Below are 19,707 nucleotides of genomic sequence, written 5' to 3'. Positions count from 1 at the left end.
TGATTCACAGCTGATGAGTGCAAAGGGTGTTGGCAGCAGTAGAAGCACAGTGGGCGAGAGGGGCGGGCGGGGAGCAGATTGAGGCCACTATTTATTCGCACCGCGGGCGCGCACCGACCTGTTGTGATCCCGTCATGGCGCGCTACGCCCGTGTCGCTCCTCTGCTCGCGTGTTTCTTTTTCGCCTGCGGTGAGTCCTAACATTTATCTTACGCCTCCAAATGCTGTCTATTTCGCGACATCACAGGTGATGCGACGTCACATCTGCAAACAAAAAGTGGATGAGTTTGATGCCAGTGTTGCACATAAGTGAACAGTGAAGTTGCATGAGCCGATTGTCGCGAGATAGACAGTGTATCCATTAAGTTACCTAATGAATGCAACCCAAAGGTGATGTCCTTGCATCAAATAACTTAAAGAATGTAATCAATATAACTACTGCAACATGCCTTTCAAGGACACTTTTAAATGATTCAACTATCATATTATCCATGAATCGACACTGGTGCAGTGATACTGGTTCGTTTAAGTGTATAATTATATAATTAATTTTTAGATATATCCTATTGCAATAAAAAAAATCGTGACCTCGGCATTAATATTCACAGAATTTTGTGGGTAGATATAAAATAAACAAATGATTGAACAAATACTTCATAATGATGCTTTTTAACACTTCCTTCCTAATAGTTCGTAAAAGTGTTTGAAAAATAAATAGTTAGCATTTACTTTTGAATGCGCATTGTGGTTTCGGCCTGCGGGGAACTTTCACATTCGGTCTGTGTTGCGTTGCGGCTGCGCTGCTGACGTCACGGCCGTCCCGCTTCTGTAATACTAGATTTTTTTTACGATACACGCTTACTTAATGAATATTATGTCTAAATAATGTTAAGAAAACATTAGAAACTGTAACGTAATTTAACGCTTTTACTATTTCCGATTGTCGTACTGCCAATTGCGTACGCTCGCAACTGTTAATTGTTTTTTAGCTTAGTATCAAAGAGCTTTTGTAATTAAGACCAAATTTCTTATATAACCCTGTTTTGAAAACGATTTGATTACGTTATTACAGGCCGTAACACTTAAAGGCTTGTAAGTTTATCCGAGCTAAGGTCAAGGTCGTCAACATTTAACTCTTAAAAAAGTAAATCTCAAAAGTGCGAGGATAGTGGAATACATACATTCATTTCGGTTAACACTTGTGCTTGATAGTATTTTTATATCCCTACTATTTAACTTATTTACTGATTACGTGAGGAATTCGATATATTCAATTCAATATTCTGTTAATGCACTTATGACTTTAAGTCAAAGGTCAGACATATGAACCTTCTCGAGAATTTACATTCCAAAGAGTTGCTATATTAATACTAATGTTTATATATGTAGATTTTTAGTTTATAAACGATGAGTTGATAATTAAACAAATTACATATGTCAGTTTATTTTATCGACCAAGATTGTTTTAAAATGAAACATATCTTATTATTAGAACAATGATAAATCTTATCTTAGCGTAATCCAATTTTATTCATAAGTGCAATATTTTAAAATTGAAGGTTTTAATAGAAAAGCATTCAAAAGAATAATAAAAATCTCTATTTTAAGATATTCGAAACTTAAACAATGGTATGGGAAGATTGCATTCATATTACATATTCAACACCACACAGTTGAATAGAGTTATAACGAATCTCACGTTTTACGTCAGCGTTGTCGAGACAAGATAAGATTGTGGTTTACACGAACTTCGTGATGTTTTGTCGACAGTCTATTAATAAATAAAACATATACAAAGTCCGGAATTTTCAGAACCCATTAGATACCATATTTGTAATTATTCCGTTATTAATCTATTAGTGGAATTCAATACGAGGAAAGTATAGTAGCAGCGCTAAATATTTATGACTTTGACTGATCGGTATGCAAGTGGCGCGCGCGCGGACGTCGGCCCAGAGTCGTATAACAGTGCATTTGTATGCCAAACTAGACACTGGAATTTACTTTATCTACTTTAAATATTGACTTGAATATTTTGAGCAAAAAAATAAGACACTAATTTAAAAAAACAAGCTTGTAATTTTTAAATGAAAACCGAAAGCTCCTGCATAGAAAAAACATCAACGAGCTCTTAAATTCAACCACCGACGATATTGAAATTTTTTGAAAGGGATAATGTTAAGGGTGCATCAAACATAATAGCAACATAAACTATCACCATCCAAACACGTGTAGATCCGGGTCATAGAGGACAAGTTCTTATTTATCGTTCCGGTGGTGACAACTATTTTTTATTGCGTCATGTTTTATTCATGTGTATGGACACCGAAAACAGAATAATTATTGAAGGTTACTATTCCATTCGAGTACTCAGTTATTTTTTTTCCAAACTCGATGAACTGTATTTTAATTACAATAAAGATCCTACTTCTTTATATTGACATAAAATTTTAAGATTATTTCAATAATATCCACATTCTTTTGGTTTTTTATTTAATTTAACTAAATTTTAATTATAAATGCTTTTGGTAAGTTATCAGGTTTGATTGCCATACTTTATTATTGCATGATACTTTTTGCACAAGTTGGGTATTACAGAGGCAAACGACTTTGGAGACAGGGCTGTAGTATTTCCTGTTCCATTGCAAGGTTACCTCCATGCGTTTCTTATAATTGCAATATCTGTTTTGTTATTTACAAACACATAATTTATTTACTTTCGTAATATAAATATAACAATTACTATATAATAAGACCGCATTTATTAATAGCCTTAATATTTAATGAAATATAAAAGATTACAAAAGTTGTTATGGTTGTTAGCAAAATCGTTTAGGAATGAGACAGAAGGTTTCATATGTATTGCAAGACGAATAGTTTTGCAATATCCATAAAACATTAGCTATATAAAGATAAGAGAACAATGACATAATTTTGACTCGGTCACACCTTGCTGACATGCCTTAAGAAGTCGCTTAGATTGAGGTAGAGTAATGTTGAGAAGATTTTATTGATACATATATTGTTTGGCAAAATATTGTCCTTGTAGAATAAATATATTGATAACCTAATAAACCACCAGTCGGAAACTGATAAGATGTTTTAGTAATATCTTTGAAATTTAAAGTTCTATTCAACAAGTTTAAACATACCCAATTATTAAAACACATGCTGTGTTAGAAAAATGTATTTCAAAATGTTATGAAACTTGTTCCTAACATTTAATAAGCAAATCTCGATTTCCTGATCCATAATTCGCGGTCAAGTATATCAACTATTCTATGACCTTTTTAAATGGTAATAATTTCGACAGACAAACTGTACAAAAGCATCAAATACCTACTCTGCATAATATAACAATTTGAAGTATTTCGAAGAACATAGAAAGAAACGTCCTTGTTGCTAAAGCACTGACATTTCGGCGGTAGTCAAATGTCACGTGTGCTTCTCACCTTTGACATTTCGAAACATCTCCAAGTGACATTTTACCTCTAATAAAAAGACCTCAAAATATCTGCAAATATTTCACCGAATGCTATAGTATGAATATGCTTATGAGTTACGTCACATGAACACCTCTATGTAAAAAAAATTTATACAACTTTCCCTTTCCTTCTTTGACGTAAAACATAAATAATATTACATCATATAGATTACAGAGGGATCACTTAATTAGGGATCTTTAGGGTAATTTGATGCTTTAATATTTTCAACCTTTATACTAATTATTTGATTACTGTGTATAGCGGCCGCTAATAACGGTGCCCACCGTTGGCGTCGTCAGGCAGATGCCAAGAGTGAGGACCAGAATAGTGAGATATGCAAGGACAAGGACGCTAGCGAATGGTTCCGGCTGGAGATCGGCGAGGGCGACGCCTGCCGCAGCGTCATCCAGTGCACCGCCTCGGTCAGTTTTATATGTTATTACAACTTTTACAAGTACATCATTCATCAGCGCAAACATTGCGGAAGAATCCTTTCTAAATTTCTTGCCCATTATTTCCACATATAAAATGCCTTAGAATCTTTTTGCATATGTTTAACTTATTGACCTTTCGTCAAATTGACATGGACATAATTTGCATTTAAATGTGCTTGAACTGGTTTTCAAATTTTATAATATTATATTCACGTAACTGTTTTCCTGACAGGGCATTGAAGGTATTAAGTGCCCACCCGGTTTATATTTCGATATTGAAAAACAAACCTGTGACTGGAAAGATGCCGTAAGAAACTGTAAAGTAAAGAGCAAGGAACGCAAAGTAAAACCTCTTCTTTATACTGAGGAACCACTTTGCCAAGACGGCCTACTTGCCTGTGGGGATGGCATTTGTATAGAACATGGCCTTTTCTGTAATGGCGAATTAGATTGTAACGATGGATCAGACGAAAACTCTTGCGGTAAGAATAATTTTTTACCACTTTTTTCTTAACTGGACGAAAAAATCTTAATTTTTTCCTTTTTTAATACCTAATTATATTCTAAGTACCAGTATAAGCATGGACAACTAATATAAACTGGCCTATACGCGTGACGAATGACTTGAATGAAATGCCAATCACTTGGCCTAAAAAAACATCTCAATGCTATGTCACAAGTTGCCTTAACAACAGGGTGTTTATTTTATTTGTATTTTCTTGAATATATTAGCATTTTAATTATGTTGCAACCAATTTGTAATGTTGACAAAGTTAAATAGCTGATGAAACGAAATTCTCTAGACATCACTTTAAATCCGAGACATCTGTTTAAAATTTATTTTATATAAAATAAATACAATATAGTATTATTGGTGATAATAAGTGGCGTTTATGTCATATTGTGATAGTAGTTGTGGGTAACATTGAACACGCGACTCACTCTACCAGAACAAAGTTTTGTAATGGATTTAGTTGCATAGTTCAAAGCGAATTAAGTTAATTAATTGCACAGTTTCACATTTCCCCACTATACTATTTTAATTCTCAATCAATTCCATTTAATATCATAACCACAACGTTATACATCAAAAAGTGAAATCAGAAGGTGTATCGTTGGGATATGATCGAGCGAAAGTACCCACACAGGTTTGGCGTCTTATGCCTACCATCTTAGGACATAATGTAGTAGATATAAGGCATAGGAATTACACAACTAAGAATTTAAACCAACTTATATCGTAATTACAAGTGCATATGTAAATGTTTTCTTTTAGACATCAACAATGACCCCAACAGTGCTCCTCCTTGCGACACATCTCAGTGTACATCACCTGACTGTTTCTGCTCTGAAGACGGAACCGTAATCCCCGGTGATCTGCCCGTAAAGAACGTACCTCAAATGATAACCATTACTTTTGATGACGCTATTAACAACAACAACATTGATTTGTACAAAGAAATTTTCAATGGCAAACGTAAAAATCCTAACGGTTGCGACATTAAGGCGACATACTTTATTTCACACAAATATACTAACTATTCAGCTGTTCAGGAAACTCACAGAAAGGGTCACGAAATCGCCGTACACTCTATCACGTAAGTTTATATTTCATACTATTGTATTACATATGACCTTATATAACAGTAACAACCGTTAATGATTAGTTACCGAATTTCTTAAATTAAATTTTTTTCACAGCCACAATGATGATGAACGCTTCTGGAGCAATGCTAGCGTTGATGATTGGGGTAAGGAAATGGCTGGTATGAGAGTTATTATAGAAAAGTTTGCAAACATAACCGACAACAGCGTAGTTGGAGTTCGTGCACCTTACCTACGAGTTGGAGGCAACCGTCAATTCACCATGATGGAGGAACAGGCCTTCTTATACGACAGCACCATCACCGCTCCTTTATCCAATCCTCCTCTATGGCCTTACACTTTGTACTACCGCATGCCCCATCGCTGCCACGGTAATTTACAAAATTGTCCCACTAGAAGTCACGCTGTTTGGGAAATGGTAATGAATGAGCTCGACCGTCGTGAAGACCCAAGTAATGACGAATACTTACCAGGATGTGCTATGGTTGATTCTTGCTCGAACATTCTTAGTGGTGATCAATTTTACAACTTCCTTAACCATAACTTCGACCGGCATTACGATCAAAACAGAGCTCCATTAGGTCTTTACTTCCATGCTGCTTGGTTGAAAAATAACCCTGAATTCTTGGAAGCATTTTTATACTGGATTGACGAAATCCTTCAGACTCACGATGATGTATACTTTGTAACAATGACTCAAGTAATCCAATGGATTCAAAACCCACGTTCTGTTTCTGAAGCAAAGAACTTCGACCCATGGCTAGAGAAGTGTTCCGTAGAAGGTATCCCAGCCTGCTGGGTGCCTCACTCTTGCAAACTTAACTCTAAGGAACTCCAAGGTGAGACCATTAATCTTCAGACATGTCTCAGATGCCCAGCCAATTACCCATGGCTCAATGATCCAACGGGTGAAGGTCATTATTAAATGAGATCTCGCGCCAAGTGTGGTGCAAAATTAGTGGATAATATAAATTGCAACTGACGATTGCAAGGACATTATATTCGGGTAATAAATGCTAATACTATTTTGAATTGAATTATTCGATGTACGTAGCTTTGAATATATGTCCGTGTAATTATAAATTGTACTGGGTCATAATCCCGTCTGTAGTCTAAGTACCTACCTAACTATATGTAATATAGACTCACATGATATTTAATAGGTCTGTTTTAATACTATATGTGATTTTCTATTGTAAGTCTGTTGGATAAAATTGAGATACAAAATAAAAAAATTACATAAATTTATAACTTGATTGTTTTTCTTGTGCTTTTTCTCTTTTGATTTCATAACATAACCTCTAAGAGCTTTAGGTCGATATTAAGTGATTGAAAGGCAAAATTTTCCACGTCTAGAGGCGGACGTGAATGTCTTGCGCGGTATAAACATCCACGATATAGTATATTACTTATTCATTGCAGCCATGCTCATTATTTCTATCTGTAGCTCACGGTATTTATATATCCATATCCATTCACTTCATGTAATATTTTTTAAAACTGATTATTTTCCAATTATATAATCAAGTCTTTAGTTCACCTACCATGTGATTGAGTCAGGAATAAATAAAATTGATTCTCACGTTATCTTGATTACATAAAAGTGTTTGATTTACATAAAAACAGGTTTGCGGTAGCCAATACTACAATATCATTCGCAAAAATAGGTTCGAATAACTTGCTTAAGCAATTTAAATTCATTCAATGTTCATTTTATTCGCCAAACCATTGAAGGACGACTATAATTTTATGTCTAATAATTCACTGGAGTCTCAGTTTTGCATAAATTTGCTAATAATTGCAAACGTTTCGTACAATACGACAAAATGCCAGTAAAAAGAATTAACGGAAATGTATGGTTGAGTATAGTCAATTTATTGTTGCCTTGATATTTATTTAAACGCTGAATCAATAAACGTAGAACAACAAAAAATCTTTAAGCTGTATATTCGTAATGGTTAATTGTTCTTTTGTGAGTCAGTTGATCAAAAAAGGCTAAAGGTATCTTCCTTCCTCCTCCCATTTTATCTCTATATAGATACATACTTATAAGATTTGAATTGAAATCAAAGCAGAAGAGCAGTAATTGAAGAGACGTATTGTTGTAAGAACAACGGTTGTGACTTTTAGTAGAATTGGATAGTTAACAGATTAACTATATCAATCACCCAGATAACACTCCTGGTGATGAATACCGTTCAGATTACTACATTTTAAGTGCGCAATTGATGTTTTCAAGGTTTTCTTGTATTTATAAAGACTTTATATTTAATTTTTTTTTTATTAAATTCTAGTTTAAAACAAATTTATTACTTTATTTATTTATAAAATATTTCATCAACCATTCAATATGTTTTATTTTATGCTATTTGTCGTCAGAGACATTTTAGTAATAGTCCTTACAAAGTACGTTAAAGAGATTCACGAAAACAAATAGACAACCAGACACAAAGGAAATTATAAATTATAATTTGCTTGTGGTACATGCCTGCATTCCTTCATGACTTACTAATCGGAATTGCGAAATGATTTGAATTCTTTAATTGTCAATAATTTTCTGAATCATACCAACATTCGATTCCTCACAAAATACCTTATATTTTGTTACATTTTATACTGACAACTTGTTATAATTATACTTTTTGTTATAAAGATAGAAAACAACACATTAAGGAGGTTTTATGTACATTCACAATTCACATATTGGATGTTATTTATAGCTTCAAAAGTAATGGCTTAAGTTGAAGTTTGGCATCCTATAACAAATTGATATGGGTTCAGATTTATAAAATCGTGGCACGGAACTTTTAAGGGGACCTTAATAATTTTGCTGTCATATCAGTTTCCTGTTTTTATAGATAATAAAACATTTACATATAGTAAGTAAAATTTTCTGCACCTTGTAAAGTTATGATAAATATGCGGAAATTAACTCCTTTTAAGGGTTTAAGTCAAGTAATTATTTAAAATAAAATAAAACTTACTCTTTTTTTCAATTCTTTGCGTAGTATTATTATGTTATGAAATTACGTGATTCTTCTTGTGTCATGACGACTAATTCACCTCAACATCGTACAACCAGTTCAGAATTTAGCTGCAGAATTTGATTATTAATTTGTCTTCTTTTTTATACTCACTTTTAAATAATAATATACTATTTATACGAACAAACAATAAGAGGGAACACAAACCAATAAAACCATCATCTTCTTGGAATCCGATGAAAAGAATAAAAAAATATATTAAATTTAAAATTTTTGATATCGAAACTCGAAAAATTTACACGAGTAACATGATAAACTACGTGTAATTCATTTAAACCACTACGTGTAATCAATCATATGTTTTTACAAAATTATATATAAGAACATTTGTTTTATTGTACTGTTAAATTACACAGCTAATACGAAACTTCCGTTGCGCTGTAATTCCGATTCATTTATATTAACTCTGTTTTCTAATGAGCTAAAACATATTATCTTGTACTGTTTAACCAAAATGTTAAGAATAAAATTTATTTTCTTGTAATAATCATTAATAATATTACATTTGTTACAAGAAAAGTTCTATATAGTATAAAACATGCTCCAGAAACACACAAATAGCAAACAAAATCAAAATGAAACTTTTGTTGCTAGTATACAATTCTTATGTTGATTTTATCTTGCAGATAACTTTCACAAATGTAAGTATTTCCTAATATATTGAAATTCCTTAGCAATCATGGAACTCCAACAGAAATGAGAAATTTTTTATCAACAGAAATTTATTTCATTTTAAATTTAATTACTCTTTAGTCACCGGTAATGTATAAAGTACTAAATAGATTACTTACTTATAAAAAAAACAATAAAACAAATTCTAGATCTAGACCTACATTTCTTTTTTTATATGAGTATACGCCATAAAAATAAGCAGTACTTAGAATTATCATTGACTAATCATGTAACAATAATATTTGATTCATAATACTGTATACGCAACAATGGAAACAGACAATAGCCATGGGATCCACCAACACGGCGTGTCTCCGGCTCGACGCCTCCCTGGCTGACACATCGACCTCCACGTGGGCGGTTCGTTGCACATCATCACCATCGATCTCACATCTGTATACAACACAATAACTTTCCATTTAATTTTGCAACGTGTGGAGTAAATGGACACAAAATAAGGACAATCGTAATCGATAGGTATTGTTTGCACCATCAAAACAAATAGAGAGTTAGTTGAGTTTGTATAATAAAAATTGTAAATGTAAAGAAGCGCAATGCAGATGGTGAAAGCAGTGAAAGTCATCGGACAGAGCGAGCAGTCGTGCCATTATTTATTTGAAGCCACTTCTCAAAAACATGACATTACGTAAGGGTGAGACTGGTACAATAATATAACTCCCGTAGATATTAACATTAAAACGATTAAATATGTTAGTTGAATACATTTTTAAGTCGGTACGTTTACGAAATAATAAACGAGAATTCAGGATCATAAAAAATTGTTTTGAACATGCATACCGTACAGGTAGTAGTGCATTTTAAAAACCCAAATCGTCTGAGTGTGTTAACGCAAGGTTAAATTGGCCAGCTAATAACAAAACGTTTTCCTTGTTGGTTCAAGTCGTGGAGGAAAAATAAGACATGATTATGGGTTCACTCTTTCATAACACTTCTCTGAAGTATTCATAATGTTATTGTAAATGCGAAAGCAACAGCGTCTGACTATCTTTTCGTTTTGACCTTTTTACGGCAAAACGACATGAACGAAATTTAATATGAAAGTAGACAAAGTGTTAATGAAGAACATGATTTTGCAACAATAGTTCGTATTATATAGTTGTTAGTAACTTGAAACTAAACCTAAAAAATATAAACTGATACTTTATTAACAATTTGTTTACATTAATTAAAACTAATTTTAAGACCATGAAGAAACTCATCAATTTTTGTGGTCAGGTTACAGTGATTAAAATGGTAAATAAATTATTTATAATGAACACTAGTACATATAGTCGTTGGCCTTATTAGTAATATAAAATTACGTACATATATACTAGCTACAGATATACGTTAGATACATAGGTGTGTATGAATTGTCGCAAGTGAAAGGAAATATGTTGAAGGATCCTTGACTGTTGCGCGCCTACTTGCCGCCGCGACGCTCGTTGTCATTGTGATTGCGTTGACGTGCCTTTACACGGCGCATCTCATTCACTTTATTTTTAACTTGTTATAACCTTTAAACGCTACATGATATACTATATACATATATACAAACAGAGGGATAAGAGCAAATCTTCTGGTTTAAACTTAAAATTATGAGTCGGATGATAATGAACTTCAAAATGATTAAATGCAAGTGATTTGCAAATGATTTCATTTGCAATGATTTCATTTAATCATTAAAAACTACATAATACATCATTATATATATACATCATAATACATCATTATATATGTAAGTTCGTAATGATATAAAAAATTAAATGACCAAGAATCAAAATTTCAACCTCTACACTTCCCCACGTAATAACACCTTCTACTTCTACGAATGGCAATGTCTAGTTTATGTCTTGTGTTCCGGATTCACTTCCATGTTCCATGTTTTTTTATCCGACATCGTTTCCTTCATTGAAAGTGTTTTAAGTCAAATCATATCAAGAGTATGTAAGTATTTTATACAATTGTTTAGGCATTTATATCGCCTATACTTTCACGTCGAATTCTAATTGCGTAACTTTCCGAAGATTTCCAGTTTCCAATATGCAGTTACGTGCACAATAAACGAATGTTTGGCATGATACATCTAACGTGTGTTAAAAAATTATATAAATTAACATTACAAATCTGGCTAGTTCCTTCAAGCTAGGGGCTAGTTTGTCCACATCGGTCATAAGTTTGGACCACATTTAATATTCTTCTGACCTTTGAATAGTTCAGTAGGTAACTAATTAATAATTTATGCTCTCTGAATAGAATAAAATATTACTTAAATGTTAAAAATTTACATTAAAAATAACACGATATGTAGAAATGGTCTTTGTAAATGCAAAAACATATTAAATTGTAAAACAGCATTAAATCCGTCTAAGTCTCAATAAACTACGAAATATTGCGCAATGAAGAAGTTATTGATATGATGGAATTTCAAACAACGAAATTTAAAATCAAAAGATTTTTTTTCATCGATCACTCGCTATATGTAGGTAAGATAGATTTATGGAATTAATTTTGTAATTTCAAATAAACTTCGATAACATAAATTGTTTATTATATATTATTCAAACAATTTTGAACCCAATACATAATGACAGAGCTTAAATTATTTAAGAATAATAAATGTTTAACAAGTATTTGTACCGTATAGCTATGCGCAGTCGACGACCTGGCTTTATATTCTCGAACCTCCTCAAAACACTTGAACGCAACTTATAAATACGAGTACATGGGTACTGTAGTACACGAGTAGCTCGTTGAACTCTAATATACGCGGTTAATATTATCAATATTAACCGTCTCTTTCCGTGTATTTGAACAAAAATATTAATAAATCATTTCATATGAAATAATAATAACACATAATATGACAAAAGAAATAACATTCAAACAAATTTCCTTTAAAAATTATCAGTTTTGAGTGTGGGTAGTTATGTTTTTAAAATTTGAGATGGCGTCGTTTTAGATAAAATGTTAGCTTGTATTTTAAAATGTTAGGTCTAGCTTGGCAAGACATATTACTTTCTAATAGTCAAACATTGCATATGAATACCTCCTTATACAATATACATTTCATGCTGTCTGCGCCATGTTTTCTATAGACGTATAACCATTCATTTGTTTCACTAATAACATAGCAATAAAATGTCTTTCTTTAATCACTTTATTATGCATTTTCATTGCTTTAATAAATTTTGATAAAGTAATAAAAAAAAATTATATATCCATTTGACGATTAATTAAACTTGCAATTTAATAGTATACATGACCTATTGCGAACACAAGTTTTACTATCAATTTCTTAATCATTTGTTTAGTATCAAAAATGTCAGGTCAAATATTTAGGTCTCGTGTCAACATTGAGCTAATAACGCCGCCATATTACAAGTCAAGCGACGGTGCCACTCCGAGCTTGCCACGGAGCCCCGCGTTCGCCACAGTACTTGTGTTACATAACGAGATACACCCGGATATTGTCACAAGGCCACTCATCCTCTTCAAAATAATTACTTGCAGTTATCTCATATTGTTAAATGATATTGTTTATATTCAAGGAAACATATCTGGTAACCTCCTATTATGGACCTATAGCTTTTTCTTTTGATATTTTTTCCCTTTGAGTCATAAAGAATGAAACGCTCTCGATTTAAAACTGTTTTTAGAAAATTTATATATATGCAGAACCACAGCATTATAGAAACAACCTTTTCATTGTCAACAAAATCATATAACAATATATTTATTATCTTTAAATCTTAAAAAAAAAATATTAAAAAAAGTTACCTACATTATAATATATAATAACAAACATTGTCATTGATAGTTTTAGTAGAATGAGACTAAATAAGAAAATAGAGAAACATGGAAAAATTCTATAAAGAAATACTCTATTTGCGGTTATAGTTACGGTTATGGTAAAGAAATACAATTCTTTAACTTCAAAGAAACGGTGAACGTAGTAAAACGAATATATTATAATATTTACAATATATCACGTTAGCTTTTAAATGCCTCGTCCTTCATTAGTATAATATAAGCTAATTATGTAAATCAGAATACAATTTTGGTTCTTCTCTCTACATTTATATGACATTGACATAAATTTAACAAAACAGGTACAGACGATAATCGAAAGTGAATCTTAATAGAATTTTCTTACCGCTATGCTAATCAACTAGACACAGTATATGTTATTTAAATTTTATATAATAATGTGATTTAATTATTAAAAGTGTGTTATTAAAAGTAAATGAATTTTATTGATATAAGTTTAGCTATTTGTATCTTATTATGTTATCAATAATTTATGGAAGTTTTTCAAATGCAAAAGTAAGAGTGTAACGCACAGACGTTGTTAAATTATGTGCCAAAACTTTATATAGTGTTAAACGTACTTTCTAAACAAACCAGGCAAATTTTGATAGTTTTATAAAACGTTCAATTAGGATGTATCTTTCTATTTCTTTTGTATGCATTCTACATATTTCTTAAAAAAAATCGTGAAATTTTATCGAAAATGTGTTACAAAAAGAATCTACTTATTAATATTTTCACAAATTAAAAATTTAGTTGAATTTTAAAATTAATATTTTTAGTAGTCGCTTAGACATAAAGGTCAGACGATCATTGTATATAATTACGAAATTTTTTTTTCTAGTTTCTCATCTATTTGTGTATTTATATATTAAGATTAGACACACATACACAAAATTTTACACACATATAAGTCTATCTTAGAATACACAAGTTTAATAGCTATTAAAAAATTCCTAACTGGTTATTTAAAATCGAGAAATGAGGGTTTTAAATATATATTTTTTTGAAATTAAGAAAATGTAAATATTTTTTGGGCCATATATCCATGTCAACCAAATGAAAAAATAATCTAAAAAGTGTTTTAGAATCGATAAAAAATAAGTTATTATGTCATTAAAAATATCCTTACAAAATATGTTTCAATACTAAATAGGTTACATATACAACTAATAATTTAAAAAAAAATCTAATTCATATGCAGTCTTCCCGATGCATTTAAATTTTTCCGTTGAATGGTTATAATTAATTTTATACACCATCGCATTACAAGTCTGTATTTGAGTCTATTTCAAGTTAGCTTCAGTTAAATGTCATTAATGGAAATTTGTTTATTTAATGGATGTTTAGAAGGATGGTAATTCTAAAGTAATCAGAAATTTAAAGTTTAAAGACCTTTCCAAATAGCTTAAACATACATTACGTAAAGTAATGGGTTTTGCTCAAATAATGTGGGTATGCAGAAAAAAATCCACCAACACGAAATTTAAAAAAATAATTGAAAAAATAATAATAATATCCTACTAATAATTATATTTCTGTTACAATTCTAATTAGTTAATTTAATTAACATATTACATTTTAGATGCTTTGTGTCGAAGAGCATGAACCGTGTGCTTTTTATAAGCTGCGCGGTTGTAGTGATATCTTATAACGACTGGAGTTACAGTGCGTACAGGACGGGCGGAGTCTCTCCGCTGGTGTCGAGGCTTGTTGGTTATATAAATAGATAAAGAGGGGCAGTAGGCACCTCTTGCACTTTCTTGTGGAGCGAGACGCACCGGCCAGTCTTCGCCGAGCGCCATGGCTCGACACGCGTACCTTCTACTTGGGGTACTACTCCTTGCCTACTCTGGTGAGTTCAATTATTTATAATAATATTATTCTTTTTTTATATTTGATTTATAATAGAATATAACAAAAATATTGCAAATCTATCAAAAATTGCGTAAATAATTTTTCAGCTCTATATTTGTAAGATTTTTTAATAATAAATTATTAAAAAATATTATTATTTAGTTTGTATTTGAAAAATTTGGGATGGTTTTTATTATTTAAAATTTTAATTGATTAAAAAATATTATATAAACTTAGCTTATGAATCCGGTTTTTATTTGAATATTTTTATGCTTAATATTACGTAAATATAAGGCCTACTTTTGAAATGCTTAAAATGAGCTTATTATTATAATAAGCTTACGTAAAGATATTTAAACATGGAATGAGAAAGAACACCGGTTACTTACGTGGCCGGCGTTGACCTCGATTTCTTTTCAACGTTTTACCTTTCAATGCCGTTAGTGACTCGATTGTTGCCGACGCAATTTGTTATTTTTATTTCTGATGATTAATTATATATTAAATAATATTAATAGTAATAATAATCTTGAATGTTACCTACGAAACAACTACATTTTACGCCGAACTGAAACGGTACAACATTCCAACACAGGCGTTTGGTAATCGTGGCTTTAGCTGTTACTCAACAAGCGTGTTAAGTTGCTATAATGCTATGGCTTCATACCTAATTTAAAATGCAACAATTTGTAATGAAGAATAATAAAAAATACATACGTGTAGTTAATAGGACAAAACATTTTTTTAACCTACCGTCTTTATTGGTTTGACTAAATTAATCGAATAAAAGTTTCTACGGAACGGAAAAACTACTTACAAAATTATTATTTTTTTATTTAAATTTTTTCAATAGTTAAGGCACAAGACGATGACGGTGATGATGAACAGAATCCTGAACAGCTTTGTGACGGACGTCCTGGAGATGAATACTTTAGATTGTCTACCGAAGGCGATTGCCGAGAAGTAGTTCGGTGAGTGGTTTAGACAAAGGAAACAATACAAAACTTTTTTTTATTATATATAATCATTAAATCCTATAAATCTATTACTGAATAAATCACTTAAAGATGAAGGTAAGATATTTGCGAAGGCTGTTTAGTTAAAGCAAATAATTAAATGCACTCCATTGGTATGCAAGAACTTGATATTCCAGCCAGTGAACGGAATGGTCGCCGCTGTGACTTGAATATTAGTCATAGTTTTATTTGGATTTCTTAAAATATAACAATGGCTCTATGAACACCTTAAACACAATTTATAACTTTTTTCAGACATTGTTTTCAGGGAGGTATATAATATATTATTATTATGAATATTTTATTTAAATAAAAAACATCATCAACGAATTTTTTTTTAATGACTTAAGTTTCGGAGTGTAGTTTTGTTTATCCACTAAACAATATACAATGAAAGTGAGATTCTCCGTTGAAAGTATGGCTGTGTACAGGTGTGACAAAGGAGGTGAAAATGGCGTCACAAGGCTCGCTTCAGTGCGCTGCCCTGGTGGACTAGCATTCGATATCGACCGCCAGACATGTGATTGGAAAACACATGTTAAGAATTGTGATAAACTAGAAAGTAAGTTTCGCCAATAACAGGGAGTGGTCGTGCGAAGGGCTAACATCCGACTTGACATTTAATGTCGGAAAATTCCAGTATCGTTGGTCTTTCGTGGGCACACTTCCTGATTTTATACATAAATTAAAGATGTTATTATTCTTATCGACGCAGGTGCACTAGGTCAGGTCTTAAACAGATCACATGCCCGTCTGGACTGTCTTTCGATCTTGATAAACAAACCTGCGACTGGAAGGGTAAAGTGACCAACTGTGACAAAATTGAGAGTAAGTGCGATAAAAAGTTTTTCGCGAGTAGGCAGCAATCCGAGCTTTGGTGTGAGGCCGCGTCGCACTGTAGATTTTGGTAAACTGCATGAGTCCCAGAACTAAGGAAACCGTCCACAACAGGAGAAAGCACACAATAACATAACGTAGAAAAAACACATTAGATGATATTTTTATAAAAATACACTAATGTGTAAAAACAATTTTTAAACTTTTGTTTTCTTGTACTCTTGTAATTTTTATGAAAACTTCCACTTCAACAATAATTTTCTATTTCATTCTGGATAAAATATTCGTGATTCATTTACAACACATTACTTTGCAATTCTCTTTCTATTGCTGATGCTTTTCATAACTTTAACTACTAACAAGCTTTCTAAAAATTCTACTTATATTTTCTAAGCCCCTTTAATAGTACTGAGCTTTGGAAACTGTTCAACTCTTTAAACTCCGCTTAATCACGTAAATCTGTATCATACAATAATGCTTCTCTAATATAGGTATTTGGTGAAATTTAGATTTTTTACTCTATCAAGTCAATGGTTATTTGGTTACACAAAAACTGGGAACAAGATAGTAATACAAGGGATTAAAATATAAAATGAGATTAAAAAGTGTAACCACGTAAACATTACATTCTAGTCATCGTTTCTTTTCTTTTACATTACTGTTAATCATTGGTGTTGTTTACTTTTCCTTTTAACATCTTAAATTACAATATAGGCTATATTGTAGTAAAAATATAGCCTATATTATTGTAAAAAATAGTCCTCTCAATTGTCTACCTCTAAGCTCATATTCAAATTTAGTTTATCACTAAGTCTTTCCCTTGTGACTAATTGATCTGAAACTCTGTTTCTCTAAAATCTAAAAAGCCCATCTATCCTTCATTAATACTTCTTGTGACAACGCAACCACTTCATCTTTCTACACGAAATCTTTTCACTCTTATCACTTCTTATAATGAACGAGACACAGAGAATGTATTAATACACAGCAAGAGCAATCGAAAATAGATACTGAGTTGGTCACTTTCAAGTCCTTTTCCTTTTTTTGTAGCGATAAGGAACGACGTTTCTACGAAAATGTTCAAGATTATGCATATTAACTTTAGATATATATTTCAGAACCAAGAAAAATTCTGCCCATTCTGAAGACTGATGAACCAATTTGCTCCGAAGGCAAGCTTGCTTGCGGAAGTGGTGACTGCATCGAGAAAGAATTATTCTGTAACGGAAAACCAGACTGCAAAGATGAATCTGATGAAAATGCTTGCAGTAATTACTTTTTTATTTTAAATGAATGATTACTTTATGATATATATTTATAAACATGTAAAAACTTTGAATATCATTCCAAATCAAATAATTTTATTATATAAGGATGGAATATTGATTATTAACATATACATATTATATTTAACAGCCGTCGATTTGGACCCTAATAGAGCACCAGACTGCGATACCAGCCAATGCAAACTTCCTGATTGCTTCTGCTCAGCTGATGGTACTCGTATCCCCGGAGGCTTGGAGCCTAGTCAAGTCCCTCAGATGATCACAATCACCTTCAACGGTGCTGTAAACGTTGACAACATTGACTTGTACGACCAGATCTTCAATGGAAACCACCAAAATCCTAATGGTTGTCAGATCCGTGGTACATTCTTTGTCTCCCACAAATACAGTAACTACGCTGCTATTCAGGAATTACACCGCAGGGGACACGAAATCGCAGTTTTCTCAATCACACATAAAGATGATCCTAACTATTGGACCAGTGGAAGCTATGACGATTGGTTAGCCGAAATGGCTGGAGCGCGTCTTATAATTGAACGTTTTGCGAACATTAGCGATGCTTCCATTATTGGAGTAAGAGCCCCATACCTGAGAGTTGGAGGAAATAAACAATTTGAAATGATGACTGACCAATACTTTGTATATGATGCTTCTATAACCGCACCCCTAGGTCGTGTCCCTATCTGGCCTTACACATTATTCTTCCGCATGCCACATAAGTGTAATGGAAACGCCCATAACTGTCCCTCAAGGAGTCACCCAGTCTGGGAAATGGTTATGAATGAACTTGACAGAAGAGATGACCCAACCTTTGATGAATCTCTTCCTGGTTGTCACGTGGTGGACTCTTGTTCAAACATTCAAACTGGAGAACAATTCGCGCGTCTTCTTCGTCACAACTTCAACCGTCACTACACGACCAACCGTGCCCCTCTTGGTTTCCATTTCCATGCTTCTTGGCTCAAGTCAAAGAAAGAATTCAGAGATGAACTTATCAAATTTATCCAAGAAATGAATGAAAAGAACGATGTTTACTTCACTTCTCTCATTCAGGTGATACAATGGATGCAGAACCCCACAGAACTGTCCCAACTCAGAGATTTTGCGGAATGGAAACAAGACAAATGTGACGTAAAAGGTCAACCATTCTGCTCTCTGCCAAATGCGTGTCCTTTAACTACCCGGGAATTGCCAGGCGAGACACTGCGTCTTTTCACCTGTATGGAATGCCCTAATAACTACCCCTGGATTTTAGATCCCACGGGAGAGGGCTTCAGCGTTAGGAAGTGATCTCTTTTAAGTAGAATTTAAAAAGACTGTACACATGTAAATAATACTCAATAATGTAATAAATACAACTACGTGGCAGGAAATCCGTGTCAATTTAAATAAAAAAATTATGTGTTTTCATACCATACTTAAGTTGACATTTCATGAAACTTTATATTTATAAATTACTCGAATAAGTCTTGCTGCTAAACTTAACCATGAATTTAGACGAACTTAATATTACATTAAGTAATGTAGGTTGTTACAATCTTATTGACATTAATAAAAAATATTGGAATTTATTGCACATTTTATTTATTTCCGTTATTAATTCAAACCTTCAATATTGGCGTACATGATGCATGATGATACCAATTAATATGTAGAACCCTT

At 32.3% G+C, this 19,707-nt stretch overlaps 2 protein-coding genes across 3 annotated transcripts; both read left to right on the top strand.

Annotated features, from left to right (window-relative positions):
• Nucleotides 1-39: 39 nt before the first annotated feature.
• On the top strand, nucleotides 40-6,774 carry LOC116779745 (chitin deacetylase 1). Its single transcript, XM_032674163.2, has 5 exons — nucleotides 40-189; nucleotides 3,746-3,906; nucleotides 4,151-4,400; nucleotides 5,195-5,516; nucleotides 5,620-6,774. Exons 1-5 carry the CDS (start codon nucleotides 135-137, stop codon nucleotides 6,446-6,448), a joined length of 1,617 nt encoding a protein of 538 aa, XP_032530054.1. The 5' UTR covers nucleotides 40-134; the 3' UTR covers nucleotides 6,449-6,774.
• A 7,926-nt stretch (nucleotides 6,775-14,700) lies between these two features.
• Nucleotides 14,701-19,462, top strand: LOC116779775 (chitin deacetylase 1). Of its 2 annotated transcripts, none has more exons than XM_032674203.2 (5): nucleotides 14,701-14,904; nucleotides 15,760-15,877; nucleotides 16,638-16,750; nucleotides 17,878-18,027; nucleotides 18,176-19,462. In XM_032674203.2, exons 1-5 carry the CDS (start codon nucleotides 14,853-14,855, stop codon nucleotides 19,333-19,335), a joined length of 1,593 nt encoding a protein of 530 aa, XP_032530094.1. In that variant the 5' UTR covers nucleotides 14,701-14,852; the 3' UTR covers nucleotides 19,336-19,462. The 2 variants fall into 2 exon arrangements, with proteins under 2 accessions (XP_032530094.1, XP_032530093.1); XM_032674202.2 differs by lacking the exon at nucleotides 16,638-16,750 and adding an exon at nucleotides 16,354-16,484 and having other exon boundaries at nucleotides 14,702-14,904.
• Nucleotides 19,463-19,707: the final 245 nt, after the last annotated feature.

The sequence above is a fragment of the Danaus plexippus genome, chromosome 2, assembly GCF_018135715.1.
Source record: "Danaus plexippus chromosome 2, MEX_DaPlex, whole genome shotgun sequence".
Lineage (NCBI taxonomy): Eukaryota > Metazoa > Arthropoda > Insecta > Lepidoptera > Nymphalidae > Danaus > Danaus plexippus.
Note: the sequence above shows the minus strand (reverse complement) of the source record. Positions and strands in the feature narration are given on the sequence as shown.

Coding starts and splice junctions, on each gene's coding strand:
- LOC116779745 (XM_032674163.2), top strand. CDS start 135: ATGGCGCGCTACGCCCGTGTCGCTCCTCTGCTCGCGTGTTTCTTTTTC. Junction 3,907..4,150: donor TCATCCAGTGCACCGCCTCG/GTCAGTTTTATA, acceptor TTTTCCTGACAG/GGCATTGAAGGTATTAAGTG. Junction 5,517..5,619: donor ATCGCCGTACACTCTATCAC/GTAAGTTTATAT, acceptor TTTTTTTCACAG/CCACAATGATGATGAACGCT.
- LOC116779775 (XM_032674202.2), top strand. CDS start 14,853: ATGGCTCGACACGCGTACCTTCTACTTGGGGTACTACTCCTTGCCTAC. Junction 14,905..15,759: donor ACTACTCCTTGCCTACTCTG/GTGAGTTCAATT, acceptor TTTTTTCAATAG/TTAAGGCACAAGACGATGAC. Junction 15,878..16,353: donor GATTGCCGAGAAGTAGTTCG/GTGAGTGGTTTA, acceptor GGCTGTGTACAG/GTGTGACAAAGGAGGTGAAA.